Here is a 22420-nt window from a genome sequence, read left to right as displayed (position 1 = left end):
AATAATTCGACAGCTGTCACATTAACAGTCGCGCGTTTTGAAGATTAGGACTAACTAAAACTCATATGTACTTAATTCTAGTGATACATCTATGTGGCCGGAAACTTTTCAATTTTCCTGTAATTGGCAAGTCACATCACAAATCTGTGAAAGTGGTTGATTTCTACTACTTTCTTGTAAATAGGTTTTATTATTAATTGATGAGAGCAGACACTCGTTCACTGACTCGTGCATATTTCATGTAGCTATGAGGCAAAACATTACCACGAAATTGAAGAAGTTTAAAAGAATTCCCAATGTGTACAGTCCTGTAGCTGTCTAAGAATTCAACTTCTCTGAGTCTAGATACTTTACCTATCCAAAATTATTTAACCAATACTACAATAAAATACAATTCTTTTAAGAACAACTTTTTATTTAGCTTTATGCAAAGCATGTGCCTGAAGATCTGCTTCCTTGAAACAAAACCAAAAATCTCAAATTTTCCAACATTATTTAGTCATCATTGTTGAGATGTGTAGAAATTTTTAAGGTTATAATATATTTGATACAAAATTAGTATAAAAACTCCTTCTATCCACAATCTCAGTACTCCAACTTGAGCAACTCGTACAATGGAATTTCTTGTTTTGTGGCCAATTTCTTTGTCTTTCTGAAAAGACCTGTTTTCTCTAAATACTTTGGTCGCTTCAAGTGTGGACGTTGCTGGTAAAACTCTTTGAGAGTCTTCACTGAACGCAGATGACCAATGCCCTTGAATAATTTTTCACCGGAGAGTAGTTCGTCGGGAAATACAGTGGTTATCAAACGATCGCGATCCATGGGTACCCATGGACGTTCCTCATATGGTACTGTGCGTCCAAAAGCGACTTTTATCACCTTCTTCGGTACATTCTTCAGCAAATCTTTAATATAATTCTCATATTTCAGTTCAATGGCCATCTATTGTTAAAGTGAAGAAACCGCAATGTTTATATAATATGATGATATGACAATGACACTCACCTCAGGCAAATTCCACTTGTCCGCCACCGCTTTAGCAATGGCCTTCACCTCTTTCGGCTCGGTTTGTATCGAAGCTAAAAGACGGCGGTCACCCTCTATCGAGAATAGCGATTTAAGTTGAGCTTTTGATATGTCCGTTTCACGATTATTGCTTACAGAGTTCAACCACTCGGTGAAGCGCTCTGCTGACTGCAGAAATGCGCGTATGTATGTGTAAACGATAAAGCTTTAAAGCATGTTAAGCGTACTACTCACCGCATCCATTAAACATTCCGCTTGCTCGTCCAGCGTTTTCTCTGCCAAACTTCTTTCTAGATGATAAATCTTCGAGTCCCATTTAACACGCTCCCGTCGCGGCTTGCATATGTAACCAGAAGTCCAGTTAATCTGCTTCTTAGCTTTCGCCTTACGTTCCACACCAGTGTCGAGTTTCATTTCAAATTTTACAAACTCATTCTCCATACGTTCGATTTCGGAACATGTACTCTCATTGAAAACAGCCTTTGGTTTAACAAGCACACTCATTATTGTATTAGAGTACAAGAGTTTACTGTACCTTCTTTTTCACTTTTCTGCGCTCAAATTCATCCTCTGTAGATTCTTCTATGTCGAATGACTTCGGCGTCTCTACTGCAGATTCGGCAATGTACACCAGGCGGTCATATTCGTCAAACTCGTATGGCATTATCTTCTTAACGCGCTGTTGCAAATCCTCTGGCAAAGTGACTGAGAGGTCATAATTTTTGATGAGGTCTTTAAGCGTTTTTTGATGCGCTGCATCTTCGATTTCCTGTATCACTTCCTTCCAGTATTCCTTATTTAACAGCATCTTTTAGTGTTCTGTCCAAAAGCCTTTGGAAAGTATTTAAAAAAAAGTAATAATCAGAAAAATATATTTTCAGCAAAAAAAGTTTGCTTCTGTGTGCTATAAAAGTTTTCATTGAATTGATTTTTGATTGAAAATTTTGGGTCGAACTGAAATGAATTTGCCGTTTGTTTATCTCCAAGGCAACTTCGAAAATTTGTTTGGCTGTCATGTTATGAAGAAATAATATATGTACAGAAAAAGCTTTACTGGACGTTAAAAGCTCTTCCTTCTGTTAAGTCTAGTAGGTTTGAGTGTAAGTAAAGCTTTTAGCGAAGATGCGATCCTTGGGCGCGGAAGTAAAGACTGTTATACGATACGAGCAGCTTTCATTCACAGTAGTTTGTTTAAGTATTTCTGTTATACTAAAGCTTAAGTATGATTGAAGTTAGAATTACTTGAGAAAGTCATAATAAGGTTATAGTCTGGTACCCCTAAAATGCTAATATAAGCAAGGAAACTGATTCAGGATTGCTTCAATATTAAAGTTGAAATTTGTTACGAATTCAATTAGGTATAAGATTAGGTTCTTTCTACACTGATATTTTGAAAACTTCGTAAGAATCACAGCCTGAAAAGTTAAAACAAAATCCATCCGCATAAAATAGCCACAAAACGTACATATATCACAATACACAGAACAGCGAGACGAAGTAAAAGCTTTCAGAGCTTCCACTTATTAAAGTTCTTCAAAATACTTTTTGTATATAAATTAAATAGGAAATATAGTTAGCTTTATATTTAGGACAGCGAGAGAGAATAAAAGCTTTCAAAACTTTCGGAGCTTTTACTTATGAAAGTTGTTCCAAAAAATATTTTTTCGTTAAATTCAATAGCATATATTATTGTTTTTAGACCCAAAAACCGCAACATAAACAGCTTTCCGAGTTTTAATTTTTTAAAATTCATCCAATGTTGTTTTTCGTTAAATTCAATAGGAGCTGTTGTTGGTTTTAGACCTAAAAACCGAAACGTATACCAAAATACACAGTATGTGAGACGTAGTAAAAGCGTTCCGAGCTTTAATTTATAAAAGTTCTCCTAGTAATGATTCGATTGAAACTACTGTTGGTTTTGGATCTAAAATCCGAAGCGCATATCACAACACTTAGGACAACGAGAGAGAATCTTCGAGAATGACAGTTTTCAAAATTTTCAAAGCTTTCACTTATTAAATTTCTTCCAAATACTATTTTTCATTAAATTCTATAAGATAAATTGCCATTTTTGGACCCAAAAATCGCAACATAAACAGCTTTCAGAGCTTTCCCTCTTTACAATTCTTCCAATGCTGTTTTTCGTTAAATTAAATATTGGTTTTGACCTAAAAATCGAAGCGTATATCACAATACACAGAATAGCGAGACGAAGTAAAAGCTTTCCAATCTTTCATTTATGAAAGTTCTCCGAAATACTATATTTCTAAAAGCTCGATTGGACTTTTTATTGGTCTTAGACCTAAAAACTGAAAAATATATAAAAGTAATCAGAATGACGAGACCGAGTGAAAGCTTTCACTGATTAAAGTTTTATATATTCACTATTTTTCATTAAATCGAATAGGAAATATTGAATGTACGTTAAAAGTAATGCATAAATCTCAATTGTAATATTAAGCGATGTATAAAAACTACAACACTTGATATCAAAAAAACGGATATAAAGAACCTCAAGGACGAAAGCTCACCGTAAATACCACAGCCGAAAACCATTGTACCGACTAATATAATATATTTACTCATAAGAAGTTTGCATACACATACACCTACCTGTCGTGGTACTCATTTATGTATAATCTAAAACAAATCTTAAAATCAAATCAACTTCTTAACTGTTTCAATAAACGTGTCTTGCATAAGTAAACAGGGTAAATACATTCATTTCCACTCAAATCGCACTTACCACACAAACAAATCCAAATAGAAGCAAAAGGTAAACACGAGCACACTATTTGTCTCTGTGACTGGTGAGGTGTGTGAGTGTGTGTGTTCCACTGTCGTCTTTGTTGTGTCATATAGCGGTTAGCTGCTCGGAAATCTATTGACTACTAGTTTTTCTCCCACTCACCATTGTTACTTGGCATGAGTTCGCTATGTTTGTTTGTGTGCCGGTATTTGCATTTGTTACGTTTGCTAATATAATATTATTCGATTGTTGTTGCTGTTGTTTGCTGTGGCAGGTGCCATGTTGGCATTAACTGTAACCACACCATTGCTTTTTACTGTTTTTTGGTCTATTTTTCCAACTGGTGTTGGTGTGTTTACTTCAATTTTTCATTTGTGGTTTTTGACGTTTATTTTATTTTATTTATTTATTTTTTGCTTTTTTGTCCTCTATTATTTTACATGGAGTATAGTACATATTGTACTATACTCGTAATAGTATGTGTTCTGATTGATTTAGGATTATCATAGGTTGGAAAGGAAGAATTAGTTCTCTAACTTTAAAGGAAATTAATGCAACTTTGAAATCCTTATTGATTCGCACTTGCTGATGGTTCGAAATGACTGACAAGTTCTAAGCTTCTATAGATTCTTTGTTATTAATAAAAAAGAAAACAACTTTACATATAATATAGGACTTTAAGATAAAATACTTTCCTTGGTTCCCAAAATTATTAAATAATCAAGTTAACCGATATTTGTCTAAACTATCCACGATCTTGATTCTAAATAGTTTTAAGATATAAACTCACAATCAGAATAAGTCAACTCAGCACGTAACCTTTAAACAAGTTGTTTTGGAAACTAAATTTTTACGTACCGAATGGCGATTACACACGAAGAGTATCAAAATAATTAAATAAATCTATATATATATATAAATATTTATATAGATATTATTATAAGGTATCCGACTTTCCCTTTCACTACTCTCTTCTTACGGAAGTTCCATCTTAACTAATTTATTGTGTAGTCGAAGAAGTCTTTTCGTATTTCTAATCAAATTTTATATTTATACTAATAAGTAGACAAAAAGGGTACATTGATTGACCACTGCTGCACAAATGGCTCGATTTCATTTCGTTTCAGCAAAGAATCGCAGATGTTAATCCGTTTCCCAAACATTGAGCTTATCTTTTGAGTCAGTCTTTTTTAAATGGTCCAAAACCGTTTGATGATGAATGTTAAGTTTCTTAGCGATGTTATGGTTGCTTATGTGATGGTCCTGGCAAATCATTTCCATAATTTCATCAACTTTTTCAGAGATTTTCAGAATGAAAGTGAGCGCACCATTGTTGTGCTACACGAACTGATAGAGCAACATCAACTTCAAAAATTTCATTGGTGGCTTGCGTGGTATTCTTTCCGTTTTTATATAAAAATTTCAAAACATAGCAAATTCTTCACCATTTTCACTCATTTTTGAACAGCTGTAACTTTTTTCAACTTCCCCGAATTTAATTTGTTTTTTGTTAAATGATGCTTAAAATCTGACCTTTCCAACAGTATATGGTATGGCAATGGTAACATTGGAGATATGCGACTGCGAATTAGGTTTTATTTTATCTATTGACAAAATACTAAAAGCGGTTAATTATATTCTTTTCTTTAATTAAACATGTATACTAATTTTTCTTTATTATTTTTTGATTTCGCTTTTCTTGGATTTGAGTTTCGTCATGCAAAATTATATTTAATTATTTTGAGTTTAAAATATTAATGAAAAATTATTCCAAGCAAATTCCAATGCCTCATTATCAATAACAACAGCAATACATAACCGTTAATATCGATAGTCCCGTTGGGTTATTTCTTACTCGATATGGTTTACAAAACCTTCAGTCTATCACAAACGAAATCATGAAAGAAATATTTGGCGTGTACTCTAAGTTTGCATAATGTCACCCAAAATTGATAAAGTTTATAACGTAATAAATTAAAATGTAATATAAACAGTAAAATTTCTCACAAGCCTAGTTTTATTTACATATCGATATCGGCTATGATATTTATGTGAGCACTTCTTCTTTTATTTTTTTTTTTAGACGCTTGCGCCTTAGTATTCAATGAGTGTGCCCTTATTCCGTTTAACAGCTGTTTGCCACAATCAAATCACTCTTTTATTCATGCAATCGATTTTCGATTGTTGTTTGTTATTCTCTTATTGACACCTGTCCGGTTGTTTACTCTAAGAATGGTGAATATGTATGAAGTGTGTAAATGCCTATAATACCATATATTTTGGTGTATAAGTTGGAATAAATTTGTTACAATGTTTATAGTGTATGTCTTTTGATTCTGTTCAGGTTAGAGAGAGACAAAGAAATAGTAATTCAATTGATGAAAAGATTACCATAAAAGGGTACATAGAATCCTGAAGGTTCGATTTTCATTTTGCACCGCTGTTTGTATTAAGATAATCACATTTTTATACGCGCCTAAGTTATATATTACAAGCGGTAAAAACCTATTGGCTTAACAATTTTATAGTGTTAGTAATAGCTCTTTTAGTTTTTCAATTTCCCCATACTCAAGCGATATCAAAAGGCCGAATTCAACTACTCAACTATTGAAAGTGTTTTTTCTGGAATGAAATGGCAGCTCTTGAATCTCTTCCGGTTTCTCTTCGTCTCAAATGCACTAATTTTGCTTGTTTACATACCTATTGAGCCAGAAATAGGCGTCATCGCTGTCCAAAATTTGGCTCGAAAGCGTCGAATCTTCTTGGAACTTTTCAAGAGTTCATAAAGCGAAGCGGCGAGCGGCTTCAATTCTTGCACAAGGTGTATTTGTCGTGATCTCGACATTTGGTTTCAACAAGACGGCGTCACTTCCCACACATCACCTCAATCTATTGATTTATTGAAAAAACACTTCAGTATGCAAATAATTTCACGTTTTGGGTCGGTTAATTGACCACCACGATCATGTAATATCACACCGCTTGATTTTTTCCTGTGGGGGTATGTAAAGTCTAAAAGTCTAAAGTCTATGTGAACAATCCCACATCAATTCAGGCCTTGGAGCAAAACATCAGTCTGTCATTCGGCAGTTACCAGTCGAAATGCTCGAAGAGTCATCGGAAGTTGGACTTAACGGTTGGACTATCTGATTCGTAGCCACGAACAACATTTGAAGGAAATAATCTTCAAAAATAAATGCTAAGGGATGTGGTTTCGATTGATAATAAACATTCCCCATTAATTTTGAAGCTTCTGTGGTTTTTCTTTAAAAAAGTAGGGAACCTCGAAATGGATGTGTGCCGTTGATTGTGAAAATGGTGTAACTCCATAATATAATATTAAAATTATAAATAATGTATCAAATATTTCAATATAAAAGTAAAGCAACCTCACTGCTACCACTTCAACATTGATGTCACTACAAGTTTAATCGAGAAACGAATTTGTACCGTTACACTATATAAAATTGGAGTAAGTCTGTTAAGTTGCTCAAAACTTAATTACATGGAGTTAGTTCACTACTACAATGAACGATGCATACATGTATGTATATGACAAGAGCTTAGAAAAAATTGCTTTCATACAAAATGGGTATCTATCGGCAATATACGGCAATGCGCCAAAAAGTATGCGATCAATGCAAAATTTCCGTTCTATAACTTACAAGTAATGCCAGCGACTTTCTTTTCATGCAGCTGCAAGCATTTCTTGACACTTATAGGCACACACACATATATATACATATATATATATATATAATATATATATACGAATATTGGTGTGCTTGCATATGTTTTAGCGGCTTGTTAAGAATACTTTAGTAACAAGCTAAGTGCGAGCAAGAACAAGCATAATGTGTAGGACAACGGCGCTGACGATGGTGCGCTGTTAACATCACAATTGGGCGGGTGTGTATACACAAATACATATATAAGTAATTGTAAGTGTATGTGTGTTTGTGAAAGTCTACATGCAGAAAGGAATATTAAAATTCCTGGTAAAAAGCTTTTGACATAAATTAAAAGTTTTGTCAACGAAAATGCATAAAAGGGGCTCAATGCGGCACAAACACGGCAAAATGGTTGAACACATCATCGACACACACAAATATAAAAGGGCGAAAAAAATGCCATTCGAATACTTAGCGCTGAGGGCAACTTGCAGCTGCAACACATTTTCGGTGGGCGCACGTGAGGTTGCGCGGGGCTCGCGGGTGGTGCGGGTTCGAAGGCGAAAAGGTTAATGTATGTTTGGCATTTGTTATGCCATGTAAAATGCGAAATGGCAAAAGCTGGGCGCAAACTTTTCTCTCTCTAAAAGAAAATAAGAGCAGCAAAAGAAAACAATCGCTTGCAGTTGCAAATTAAAAGATGCTAAGGACAAGTTCGAGTTGCAAGCAAATTTTTTCAACATTACATATGTATGTAGGTACATTTTCGAACTGCGCAGGGCAGGGCGGCAGCGTCGGCTTTACTAATTCACGTCCGTTAGTTATGCAATGCTGCTTTCATTCCTTTGAGCTTTTGCCAAATTAATAGCAAAGTTTAATGGCAAGTTTATTGATAGTTAATGAAATGTTCGACAAAAATTGCCGTTAGTTAACTGGCAAGGATGCTGCAACATGCTGATAACTGCCACATATACACATACATACACACATCGCATGTGCGCTCGGTGCGCATAAATCGCTTATCAAGGCTGTCATGCAGTTTTGCAACTAAAAGACTAATTCTCGGCATGTTTCCGCATGTGAATGGCGTATTTTTCTATTTATTATGCAACTGTTAAAAAGTTTTTCAATTAATTCCTTGGCGAAATATTTTCATCCTTCACTTGTCGTTGCGAAACTTTGTTTTGTAGTCATTGATGGGTGCTTGCTGTGTTGCTTTTGAATTGGTACCTTTATAAAAGGTGGTTCTTGCGCAGGTTTCATTTTGAAAATAAAATTAGACCAAGTCCTTCAACCGAAACATAATTCAAAACTATCACTTAATTAGGAGCTTTTAGAGCTTTATTAAGAGCTTTATTAGTAGCTTCTCGGTATTCATCCCTAAAAAGCATTATTTAAAAATGTATTTTCAGACTGGAAAATTTATAAATATTTTACAATTACAATATGTGAATTGCCTGACTGGAATAAGAGCAGATGAAAGATCTATACAGCTAAGAACATGAAATAAGCTTTTTTTATATCAGCTTTGTTGGTTTTGCAATTTTAGCTGGCTTCTTGCATTTCAGTAAGAAAGCTACAGGCATTCGCTCGGCTTCAGATTTTCACACCACAAATTCCAAATTCAAATCAAATTGTTCAAATGTAGCCATATGATAGAGAACTTTCACTTAATAAGAAGGCGAAATTTTCCACATTTCTTTCTAGTTTCCGGATATAGCCGGATATTGTACATCTCTGATTCAGCGTTTGCATAAATCTTGCCAAATCTGGAATACTCAATCACCATCATAAAATGAAGAGTGGAGTAACCTAGAACTTTTTAATTCGTGGAATACTAAGTTCCATAGATAATGAAATCCAATTTTAATTCAACATTCTATCTGAATATTGAAGATGAGAACCATATGGGTATCTTGGATTGGCCAGAGCATACTTAGGTTCCAATCGTGGGACATGCTTTCGTCCGACCATCTCTTACAAAGAAGCTTGCTCCTTATTAGTTTTTCGTCGACGTATTTGAATAGCTTGGCCAGTAATCCATCGACCCCTATATTGTTTGTTCTTTAAACAGGGGTCTCAAGTAGAATATGTACCAGTTTTCATTATTTATCTTAATTTTTACTTAAGTTATCTTGAAAATACGGGCAGACATACAGATAAACATTCACTCGGAATTCAACTCGTCACGTCGTCTTGATCTTTTATATATAAAAATATAAGGAGATTAACTATTTTTCGGTGAGTTATGATTCTGACTTGCTTGCTTTTCAAAATAAACGGTTTAAAATATCTGAAGAAATTTCTTTATGAACTACCCTTTATATAGATAAGTATAATAGAAAAGCTCCCACCCACTACTTTGATTTACTTATTTTCCGCTTGCGTCTTTCCTTCACCTTAGAAAGCAAGTATGTATTCATTGCATTTTACTAAAGCTTATTGTTGTCGAAAATTGTTGCCTTCCTCCATAGTTTTTTGCTTTCTTAGTTACCTTTGTGCTCTGCTTTACTTCGCATTAAGCCAATAAATCCTTGAGCTTTGCCAAGCTTGGCTATGTGTAATCGATACAAAACCATTGTATTTGCGGTTTTGTTGCCAAATTCGTCTCATTTGCTATTCCAAGCACTTTCTAGCGCCAAATCTTCCCCGGCGCTGTGCGTTGAGGGGCATGCGGTATGCTCGGCTGTTATAAGCCATCAAAAATTAATTTCACTTCATAGATGTGACGGATTTGCATGCGAAATAATTTATGAGTTGCGTCGATGAACTTTGTTTTAGTGGAATGAATTTCTTTGTAGTTGCGTACTGTATTATTTAAGTGTGAGCGAGGATGCGCAGTAGAAGAAAAACAGTGGCAGGAAGCTTGGTGAATTAACGGAGGATGTTTCGGCTGTCGTCGTTTGTTTTTGGAAGGTTGTGTAGAAAAGAAGCTGTGCTTTCTATTAAACTATTATTTGAAGTAATATAATATCTCTGGCTAGCTTAGAATAAAATTAACAGCTATAAAGTCCACAAAAAACAGAAAAAAAAACTGGGGGTTTTTGATTATGCTACATATATATAAAAAAATAGTTCATCATAGCACTTGGAAAACTTAACATTCGATCAGTTTATAGGCGAAAGTAAATATTTTTGGTTATAATCCTGAAGTTTATTTTAAACGCCGTAAATATAAAATTTTTTAATCAAAGGAAAATATATACTCAATAATAAAATAATTTCTTGAAAATCTCTGATCAATTATTCAATTAATAGCGAACAGCTCTGTTTAAAGATCCATACCTATCACCTAAAATGCCTTGGTTTCAATATTCCAGTTTAGTATCTCATATAGAATTTCTCGAATACCATCAAGGTATACATCAAAACGTGAAATTACCTGCTCATCGAAGTGTGATCTTAATAAATTAATTGTATTGTTGATACCAAATGTCACAGGAATCAGGAGCTTCAATTTCAAGCATCAAATAGTCGATTATCATGGCTCGGTAACGGTCGCCACACAAAACCGTTGTTTCTCTTCATCCCAAGTTTTAAGTTAAGGTTTAACTAAAACGCGTATTTTTTCACTTAAGATGTTCCTGTAAGAAGTTATCCTGCCACAGAAAATGCCGTTGCAATCGACGAGTTCAAAATTTTTATTTTTTTCAAAAGTATCTGAATCTCTCTGTTAATAGTATACATATGTTTGTAACATAAAAAATTGTAATAAATTATTTAATTTTTTATTTTAGAAAAGTATGTTTGAGAAAAGGCTATTTTTTACACCGAAAAAACTCATGTAGCCCCTTACAAGACAAGTTAAATTAAATTGATGAGAACCAATTTTGCGAAAAGAAATATTGAGTCGTAATACTAAAAAAAAAATTCCTCCGTTTTACGATTTTAGCCTGAAAATCGAAATAGTTGGCTTCGAATTTTGTTTGATCTTATTAAACCCTATTTATTAGTCAATTTTAAACGACAAAATTTTATATTTCAAAAATACTGACCGGACTGAAAATATTTCGCATTTGGTGCCTAAACTCAAGAACGGTGACATTGATTTTTTGCCGAGACCTCAATCTCTCGACAAAAATATTTTGACTATGCCATTGTACTCCCATTCTAGTTCAATAATATAATAGATTCATACATTCACGTTCGAAATCATCGAAATCACAGCATTATTGTTTAGTGAAGCTCACAAAGGTAATAACAACAGAGCTCAGTGTCAATGTCACCCAGGTGAGAACACTAACATCACATGTGACTTACGTGAAATCTTACGACTTCAACACTACAGCATTTGCCGTAAAGGTGCTCAACAATAACGTACGCACACGAATACACTGGCATGTGCATATATGTGTGTGTATGTATGTATATACACGCGTGTGCGCACTTTCAGTCGAAACTTTTTTAATAATAAATAAATCAAAATGTCATAAATATGCGCCAACAGTCACAGATGACTAAATGACTGACGCTCTTTCTGATTGCAAGCGCAAGCTTCGCGTTGAATCGTTTGTACTTGAGATTATACTGGGAATACGTAGGTTTATGAAAGCATTTTTTATTTTTATATCTACTGTTATATTTATTTTTTATTTCTGTTCATGTTTGCCGTTAGGTTTTTTTTTTTTTTTTGTTTTTTTTTTTTTCGAAGTATATTTTTCTTTATTTGACAGCTGTGCGACAGAATGCTCCAATATACTTGGATAAGTGTGTATATGTTTGGAAAAGGAATAGCTTTATAAAGGATTGATGTTAGTAATTTCTAGATGGAAAGAAGTAACGTTAATGTGCCTTTATTGGTGAGAAGAAAAATAATGAAGAATTATACGAGACTCGGATTTTCAAATCATTTAAATGCTGAGAAAATTTAATTCCTCCTAAATGTATACTTTAAAACATAAAGTAAATATACCAAATATGTATTTACAATATCCATACATTTATGTTTTCTCAAATTTGATAACAACATCAACAAAAGTTTAAAGGCATTCCCGTACAAGCTGACTTGTCCATATTAAAAATTCCTTTTCAAGGTAAAGTAAGCCATCTCGGTGAGTGTAGTTGTACCACAAAGTTTTGCTCTGAGGTTACGCGACACTTTAGCGCTTTGTGTGCTCGGCTGACTGTGATGGCATTTTGGTTGAGTTTATTGACCAAAATGGCATTAAACCTGTGACAAAATTGTTGTTGTTTGTAACTTTCGTTACAGCAAAAAGTGCGCTTGAAAACGAGAGTGAAATGTTTGCTTTGAACTGCACATCCAATGTTCAGATACTAAGCGATTATGAATATTTATGCTTAGTATCTGCGGAGATAAAAGGAGACTTACATTTTATATGATAAAAGATTTTATATGCTACGAGTACATGAGCTGAAGTCTTTGGTCTAACAATGCAAAAACGTGTTTTCTATGACATCTTGCAAGTTAATACGTATTTTGTATAGTGGGAAGTCAATCACTCAATTAGAATTTAAAGTTGTGTTATATGGGATGTAGTCATAGTTGTGCTCCAATTTCTCCTATTTTAATACTGTGACATAAAAATCGATATACAGGATTTTACCAAAAAGTGAGCGTGACAATCACTTTTTCAAAATTTTTTGCACGCAGATGCTCTTGCTACAGCGATCCTCGAATAAGAACGCCCACACCACATCTATCTATCTCGATTCGTTTTAGGTCATATGTACAAGCACTAGGATAACAAAATTATTTTTGCTGTTATAATTCCAGTCAAATAACAAAGCAATGTAATTTGTTCGTTTTATGTTACTGCAAAACGGCCGAGTGATCTCCTGTAATTTTATTACACCATGCCCAACAGTGTAGGAATGTTACCTACAAGTATTTGCGCATACAACAATGCAGTTTTTGTCTCGTCATCACGAAGCAGGGGAGCAGCACTACAGAAAATTATAAGTGCAACCGAATGACCGAATGTTAACACAATTTCAATTTTGTTCGTTAACAATCTCTTATGATAGTCGTGTGTCGGTAAGTGCTCGTCGGTACGTGGTCGCGATCAAAGTTTGTGTAAAAGTAAGAAATTAACTATTTAGTGAAGTTTATTGAGTTATATGTTTAAATTATTTCAATTTGTGAATCCAAAGTGACAAGTATGGTTTGATTTAATGGAGTGAAAGTGTGCAATTGCAATTTAGCAAAGCAGTGCACAATTTGTTGGTTCGTCAAACATGTTTTAGCATGTCCGAGTGAAAAATTTGTTTTTACTCGAAGTTTCCCTACTGCGCGTTATGCAGCGCAGCAAACATACAGATGTACATACATATGTCTAATGGTATATTGTATCTAAGTTTAGTGAGAAATCAATAGTGAAATTAAATTATTGTTATCGTTCGATCATAGCGTTTAAAATACCCGTCGTACGTTTAATTGAAATATATACAAATATACATATGTGCAGGCAATAAAAGGTAAGCTTACCTCTTACTTACGTATATACATACGTACATATATGTATATGTATATACATCCATTTTATATTAAAAGTGTTTATAGTCATATGTGTGTATGTCTGTTATATATAGATATATAAATACATATTTATGTTTGGATAATTGTATGAACAAATGCATACGAGTATAATTAAAAAAACAGTGTACATATGTATATGTGTATATTCTAACGTATGTATATAATTTTGTATGGTTTTAATTAAGTATAATTGCTAATGAATTAGGTACTAAATATTGATATACATTTGTACATATACATAATATTTGCCTTTCGCCACTGCGATTTTCTGTGCAAATTAGAGCTTTATATCTGAATTTGGTCTTTGTTTATGGCGCTTTATAGGTTTTCGCTTATCAATTTTTACTCAAGTTACAGCTTACACAGAAGGACGGGTGGACAAACATTCGTCCTGATTATTTGTATATTATGTATATAAAACTATAATACTCTGTAGCAAAATGTTGCAGAAGCATAAAAATTATATATAATGCCGGTTAAGGCATACAATTTAAAAGAAGTTATAAATTCTCTGGTTAAGTTATGAAGCTTCTAAGGCTGGAAATATTATATATTTCTTCACTATTATATTACTTTACGGGTGCATTTGCTATACGCGCTTAAAAGTATGCAACACCTCTAACCAATAGCCGTGAATTTATGATACAAATTAAATTGTTAACAAAACAATTTATAGCCACACTTCATTTAAACTGACTTGTTGAGTTGTGTGGAAGTGAGTAATTTTCGACAATTACCTCTCAAGTGAATATGAGCAATTTGAGCGAATATTAAGTAGACATGTTGAGAGTGAGTACATATGTACACATGGTTAACATGAATGTGGCAATAAGTGTACAATATATGAATTTATGTTATTTAAGTGTGAATAAATTCGAAGAAATAATCATAAATCATGCACCACAAAGGCAGTTATGCCTCTAACTTTTGAGCGAATACCTATAATTACAAGTGTGAATAAACTGGGAGAGCAAGACTCAAAGTAAGGAAAGGTGCACACGTGTTGTCGTGTTTTACTCCACTGTCTAATGAAGTCATTGCCGCAACAGACAGTTATAAATCAACCGTTATATTACATTTATTACGGCACATGCTTTAGGGATATATGTAAATGTAAGGAAGCAGGTTCGGCAAGCGTTAAACGGAAATTATCACATACGCGAACAGCTGTTCCTTCAACTAGCCAGCGAGTATTTTCTAGGATTTTTCTTTTTTAAACTTTAATTGTCTTATGAATATATTGCCAACTAATTGCATTGCAATTGCATTAGCGCTGAAGAGTTTGCTAGCTTTTCAAATTGCAACTATCTTTCCATATTATTATGATAATTTTTATACCCTGAACATAGTATATTAAGTTTTTTACGAAGTTTGTAATATCTGGATATGTCGGAGACCCTCTAAAATGGGTATAAAAATGATCAGCGTGACGAGTCGGTTTGGCTATGTCCATCTGCCTGTCTATCCGTTTGTATGTATCTACGTGAATTGGACCCTCAGTTGTTGAGCCATCGTGGTCGAATTTAGCACAGTTGTTTCTCTCATTTATACACTCATTTGTTTAAATTGTCGATATCGAGTTACTATATCATATAGCTGCCACACAAACTGAACGATCGGAACTAAATGGTTGTGTGGAAAAGTTATTTATTTGACTAGGTATCTGCTTCAAAATTAACAGAGATTATTGCCCAAGACAACGGTATATGCTCCAAAGAAATTGTTTATATCAGATCATTATAGTATATAGCTGCCATACAAACCAATCGATCGCAATCAAGTATTTCCAAGGAAAACTTTTTCATTTGACGAGATATTTTCATCAAATCCAATAAGCTTTATTTTCTAAGATAATGGTGTAATCTGTGAAGAATTTGTTAAGATCGGATCACTATATCTTATAGTTGCCATACTGTTCGAACAAAATGATGAAAACCATGTTTCATGTCTTTTTATACTACAAAAAATGCAACTGTGAAGGCTATTAGAGCCACGATGCAGCCTAAGTTAACATTTTTCGTATTTTCTTTTTTATTTCGAATTTTGTCGTGAAAAAAGAAAATTCAGTTTGCGTATAAATGCTGCCGCGTTCAGGCAAATTAAATTAAAAACGAATCAAGCGTCGGCGACTTTTGGCGCATTCAGTTACAATTACAGCTCATTTCCGTCGCGACATGGCAAAGTGCGCCGCTTACCCCACACAAATACAAACAGGAAGTTAAAGTAATCCTTAGCGCGACACAGGTGTTGCGAAATTCCCGAGCTATGAAAAAGCAAACATAAAAAATAAATAAATCTTTCGGCGTTCACTCGCTCCCTCTCCTACGTTTTTGCGCTTTTCCATGCTTTACTCCACTTTCCACCTTCTGTAATTTTTCGCATCTACGCTTCCCCCCTCCACTTGCTTGTTGGTGCGTTCGCTCGGCAAAGTGTCATCGCGCACACTTGTCTAAGCGATTTTTGATTACACTTCCGTCGGAAATTATCATACATCCTTCAGCTTGAATAATTTTTATACAATTTCCAAGCGAGCGACACCATACACCATACACCATACCGTTCCAGCGCCATAGCAGACAGACAACTTGCACACATATACACGTACGCATGCAATCATACTTGTATATAAAAGCGCTGTTTACCTTTTTACCTGCCTGCCTTGTTAACTGTTTGTCTGTCTGTCAGCCTGCTGGTGACACGTGCTCCCGCCTCTTAGCTTTTGGTTCAGGCGTTAGCACTCCGTCATTTATTGTTTCATGCAAACGCAAGTGTGTGCCGTCTAATGCTCACACTCACCCCCTTTAAGAACACCTGCTTATGGCCACGCAGCGTTTCCTCTATTTAATAGGAAACAAGGATTACAATTCCTTGACGGCCTCTTAAAATGCAATAAAAATTGTCATTGATATTGTTATTGTTATTGTCTATTTTGCTTTCTTTTCCCCCTTCTATTGTTCGCTTATCATTGTGCCGTTAGGTAATTGCGTGCATCGAACACATTTCAGTTTTAAGTTTTTTCCCTTAAGTACCTCCTTTAGTGGCGTTTTAGTCATTCCACTTCATTTAATTCATTCAGCAAAATCGTAAATATTTCAAGAACATCCGCAAGCAGTTAAAAGTTGTGATTTTATGTAATAAATAAAAGGAAAAGTGGTATAAATTCAATACAGAGTTATCAGTCAATATACAAATTGTGCTGGTATGCTCGTATATAATTTTAGGGTGTATCTAAAAATATCCAAATCGTTCTGAAATGTGAAAATATCGCACTCATCAGAAAAAGTCGGGTTTTCAACTCATCGTTTTTATCCAAAGGGTGATCGATTTCGAGTTTCACCCACTTTTTTAAAGAAATGATGCTCTATCGACCGACCCAAAACATGTAATTATCTGCTCACTGAAGTGTTCTCGCAATAAATTTATATATTTCGTCCAATGTGTGAGAAATGGTACCGTCTTGTTTAAACTAAATATCGCCGAGATCATGTGCTTTAAAAACTTGGCTCTTCGTGGAACTTTTCAAGAGCCCATGGAACAAAGCAATGTCGCTTGGAAGGTTGAGTTGCTTTAGTACTTGTACAAGCTGTATTTTGTACACTATCAATTGAAAATCTCGACGTAAAATGCCCTAAGTTGTTCAAGACGTCAGTACGAGTTGCTGCGAACGGCGCCTAATCGACTCTCCACGGTCTTCGTGTACACTCTCAGCTACGTCTGCTATATTATATACACTGCTTGATGGACGTGGACCAGTATATTTAAAAGAATGGTGTTTATTTAAACGTTTGATATTCAATGGGGCAATATGTTTTTCGGAGTTGGTCTTTTTCAAAATAGTTACTTCAGATATTTATAATTTGGTTTGCCGGACAAGAAGAGAATGAGCTTAAATTTAGTTAAATGGGTGCGTTAATAAACAAAATTTTCGCATTTAGAGTAATGATAATTCACAAGCCATTATTGAGACGTACTTATATCCTTAAAGAGCCACTGTTTGGTTTGCTCTATGGACAGAGGCAATGATTACTACATATTTCTTCACAAATGTAGACGGCCATAATGTGACAGTCAATGGGGAACGCTTTTGAACCATTGGAAGATCTTGGTGTAAACAACCTTTGGTTCCAACAAGACGACTTTTGTTGAGCCCATTATCTCGCGTTGTGGGCCTTTGATGTGATTTCCAATATCATGCGAATTAACACTGCTGAGCTATTTGTAAATAACGGTCCAAATTGTTACAAAAGGTTACCGAAAATTGAACAGCTAAATTATATATCTTATATTCAGCTAGCTCTGAATTGAAAGAAATGCAACTTTCAAGTAAATTGATTCTTCATTTACTTGAAATTGGTTCAGAAGTATATCGACACCTGAAGTTCAAAATAACGTAACAACATTTTCGGAAATTTACAGTGCCATGAATGAAACACGAAATAAAATGGAACATGAGTGAAACAAAATTTTAGTATTGGTTAAATCTGGTTTATATTTTATTTATTTATTTTTATTTTTATTTAATATATATTTATTCGCAATCTATCAAATGACAATGAGCAATTTTTTTAAATACGTTAATAGTGACAGGATTGATTGTACTCCATTGAGACTAATCAATATATTCCTAAATTATTTATTTGCTTCAACTTTTTAAAACTACTTAAAATCTATATGGAAGATCCAAAATGTGAGTTCGTTTTAAGCGTCTAACATCCATACTGTTGTCTAGTAAACTTATTTCCAGTAAGTTTTCATGATTGGACAATTTATCCAACTACTTTCGACAAGATTTGCTGATTTCGTCTCTAATAAAAGGTATATTTAAGCCTTTATGGATTTCGAAGTTACTCACAAACCAAGGAGCACTAACAATGCTTCTTAAAGTTTTCGATTGATATCTTTGGAGGATTTCAATATTGGATATACTCGCCGTACCCCATAACTACATTTCATACGTCCATACTGGCTTAAGGATTGACTTGTAAAGTCGTACTTTATTTTGAAGGCTAAGTTGAGACATAGCCATAGCCAGTACATTTTTTTTAGTTTTAAATTTGAGTTGCTTCGTTTTTTTTTTTATGTGTATCTTCCAAGTGAGTCGTCTGTCCAAGAAAATACCAAGGAATTTCACAGTTTCACTTTCAGGTATTTTGAAGCCATTTAACGTTACGGGGGACATTTCTCAGTCCTTAACGTAAACGTTATTTGAACAGATTTCTGTGTATTTACTTCTATCTCCAATTCTTTAGCCATTTTTCAACAATATTAAGTTGTTCTTGTAAGTGAAGTGAGGCATCACTAGGATTAAAACTGGTGGCGATAAATCATTTAGCATAAGTTGCTACCTCTAAGCCAGTAGCGATCGGTAGGTCAGCTGTAAATATTGTATACAACAAGGGGCCCAAGACGCTCCCTTGGGGAACTCCAGCGTCAATCGAATAAAGCTCAGAAAATGCATCTTTTTCCTTGACATAGAACGTACGATTGCTTAAAAATGATTTTATAAGTAGGTAGTAAGGCGCTGGAAACCATTTTTTTATTTTATAAAGTACTCCTTGGTGCCATAGTTTATCAAATGCTTGTTTAACATCTAAAAAGTCCCCTGCGCAGTATTGCTTACATTCGAAAGCACTTGTGATAATTTTAACAATTCGATGACATTGCTCAGGAGTTCCATGCACCCTTCTAAACCCAAACTGGTGTTCAGGTAATATGTTTTGGTCCTTTAAAATAGGTAACATTCTCTTTAAAAATATCTTTTCAAATATCTTGGAGAAGGTCACCAGTAAACTAATTGGACGGTTTATATCTGACCGCAGAAAATGAAAATGTTGAACACATGTATGTAATTTTAAGTAGTGAAGAGTAATCAAAATATCGAATTTTTTGATGATAACGTTGTTTTGCATTTCAGATGATGATGTGTAGGAATCATAAAAATAAATTTATTTTAAATTCAAACTGTAAATTTGTCTAAGCTTCTTAAAAAATTCTCTCGGTGCAAATGTTTGTTTCTCCAAAGTATTTTTGTAACCAAACATCTCTCCTTGGCTTCCCACGACATGACAGCCTTATTGTAACCGTAATTACCAACTAATTAAAGGTATTTGTAACTACTCATCCAATTAATTATTTGGACTATCAACGCTGTCGATCAGATTATCTACAATCTGGCCTGAAACAATAAGTATGTACAACAACAAGTATCATATTGCCGCCGATGCCATTTTTCACTCCACGCGCTTAGTGTGGAACAGCTTGTTCAAAGGACGAAACGGCAAACTGTGCCATTGCTCGTTTGCCACGAGTACAGTCTACTTAGCAGGATTTGCCGTTTGCTTTTATTTATTTTGCACCGAGTATTGTTGTCAGCAGCAGGAAAATAGACTTTGTAGACACGAAGCGAGATGGTTGGATGATAGCGGTGGCAAGTGTGTTAAGTTTGTGTGGCTATTGAGATAATGTTCTTGCTGTTAGGTCTTATTGTTTATTTTGATGGTGTTATTTATGCCAAAAGTCCTCACAAAATTTCCTATCTGGTATTGAGTTAGTTTGTTAAATCGGGGTTTCAAGCACAATTTAGAAACTCTTCACTTATTTTATTTCTGAGCAGACAGCGGAGTTCTTACCTAGGAATTTTTATGTCAATAATGATAGACAGATTAATTATTCCTCAGGCAGCACTTTCAAAACTTAATATGAATGAGCCTAAATGTGGGCAATAATTTCAATGTTTCTATTTATAAAAAGTAATGATGTGAAAAGAGACTACCTTTGGGTTTTCTAAAAACAAATTTAGTATGTTTATCAGCATTTGATACCACTTCAATCCAATAAAACTAAACGAAAGTGTTGCTTAGAGAAAATCAGCAAACCTTTTATAAATGCTTAGAGAAAATCATTAAAATCATCTAATCTAATGGGTGATGCTCTGAATAAATTCTCTTCATTCCAAATAACACGAGAAATAATATTGTCACAGTGACATTGCTTCCGACAACTTGTACTCGTAATAATCAGTGAATTTTGCTGAACCTCCATTTTTAATAGCGTAGCTGCTTTGCCTCCATTCATGTACGAACGGTAGTTGGCGCTGCAGCTGGCCCTTTATGCTGCAGTAAATCTTTGACAACAGCCAATGGCGACAGCCAGCTAATGCAATTCACATTTTGCCAGTCACGTACGCAAGTAAATCAATTAAGTTTGTCATAAATTTGAGTATCAACATTGCATTCACTCTACTTTCTCTCACTTCATTTTATTCATTTGCACATTTATTGAATTTAGATTGCTCCACTACACAAATATTTATTGAATTTACGCAAAAGAAATGCTTGGAGATTTTTCATACATTTTCTCAGTGTTTATTTGCTGTTGGCCATAACTAAGAGTACTTGTGAATTAGGGAACTTAAAAAGGGCATATTACTGAAAAGGAATACGAGTGCACGATGGTTATACAAATATTAGAATTTTATTCATGAATAAAAATGAATCATATGATTGTTTAGCATTCAGTTGTATATTAATTTTCGGGAGTTTTATAAGCAGATTATCCTCAAAGTATAGGCGAACTTTCATATCTTTACTCTATATTGCTATAAATGAGACAGACATAAGCGTCGCATCTTAATATCCCACCTTTATTATCTTTTGGCAGCTAAGAATAATTTCTGCGAATATTAATCACAAAAAAAAAATAACTGAACTATCTTTTAATCGAAAGGTCAGTGTTGTTGTGGAAGACTCTATTTAAATAAGCCTAATATTCAATTATGACTGGAATTTTACGACGAATCAAATACATCAGTAGGAAGCAGGGCTTAAAAACTGGCAAAAAAAAAGTTAAGTGAGGTATTTTTATGGAGTATCCAAACCGAATTTCGCGATATGCTCGGTGACATCATGCTCTATTAGTTTGCGCACAGCATCACCATTTCTCGGTACAACAACTGATTTTGAAAGACCTTCACAAAATTCCTTTTGGAATGATTTACGACCTTGATGATTTTTATCACACCATCGATGAAAAATAGTTCTTTACGGAGCTTCAATTTCAAAAATTCAACTAAGTAAACTCTCGATGAGTTATTCCACTTCGAAAGTTTTAAAAAGTATTCGTTCAAAAATGTTCGGGATAAAATTCCATTTTTTTGTCGAGAAGAATATTTAAAGTTACTCTAAACAACACAAGTAGCACACTTTTGTCAAAACGTTCTCAGCAAGTATATCTTTAAAATTGTCAAATTTTTCGATAAAATTGTGAGTTTCCACATTGCAGTTTTGATATTGACCTCGCTTTGTTTCTTCATGCTATGACGAAAGTAGCAAAAATAAAAAGTTAAATTGGGTATTTTACTTAGAATAATACAATTTATATCAAATACGGGCCATTTTTTCGATAACTTGAATTAAAAGTCGGCCATTGTCAGCGTTCCCCCTCCGAGTGCTTTCTTCTTTTAGACGATCCAATTATTGT

At 34.2% G+C, this 22420-nt stretch overlaps 1 protein-coding gene across 1 annotated transcript; it reads right to left on the bottom strand.

Moving 5' to 3' along the window:
• Window positions 1–397: 397 nt before the first annotated feature.
• Window positions 398–1955, bottom strand: LOC108977412. The gene is made up of 4 exons (XM_018947081.1): window positions 1562–1955; window positions 1261–1506; window positions 1006–1194; window positions 398–942 (listed from the first exon to the last, which is right to left on the bottom strand). Exons 1-4 carry the CDS (start codon window positions 1832–1834, stop codon window positions 586–588), a joined length of 1065 nt encoding a protein of 354 aa, XP_018802626.1. The 5' UTR covers window positions 1835–1955; the 3' UTR covers window positions 398–585.
• Window positions 1956–22420: the final 20465 nt, after the last annotated feature.

Source organism: Bactrocera latifrons, unplaced genomic scaffold, assembly GCF_001853355.1.
Source record: "Bactrocera latifrons isolate USDA-ARS-PBARC rearing strain unplaced genomic scaffold, ASM185335v1 scaffold_89, whole genome shotgun sequence".
Taxonomy (NCBI): domain Eukaryota; kingdom Metazoa; phylum Arthropoda; class Insecta; order Diptera; family Tephritidae; genus Bactrocera; species Bactrocera latifrons.
This window is presented reverse-complemented; position numbering and strand designations above follow the sequence as displayed.

Bases quoted from the DNA above. Each gene is read 5' to 3' on its own strand.
- LOC108977412 (XM_018947081.1), bottom strand. From the start codon at position 1,834: ATGCTGTTAAATAAGGAATACTGGAAGGAAGTGATACAGGAAATCGAA. The intron at 1,507-1,561 runs GTACAGTAAACT...GTTAAACCAAAG, and splicing joins GCAGAAAAGTGAAAAAGAAG to GCTGTTTTCAATGAGAGTAC. The intron at 1,195-1,260 runs GTGAGTAGTACG...GCATTTCTGCAG, and splicing joins CGGAATGTTTAATGGATGCG to TCAGCAGAGCGCTTCACCGA.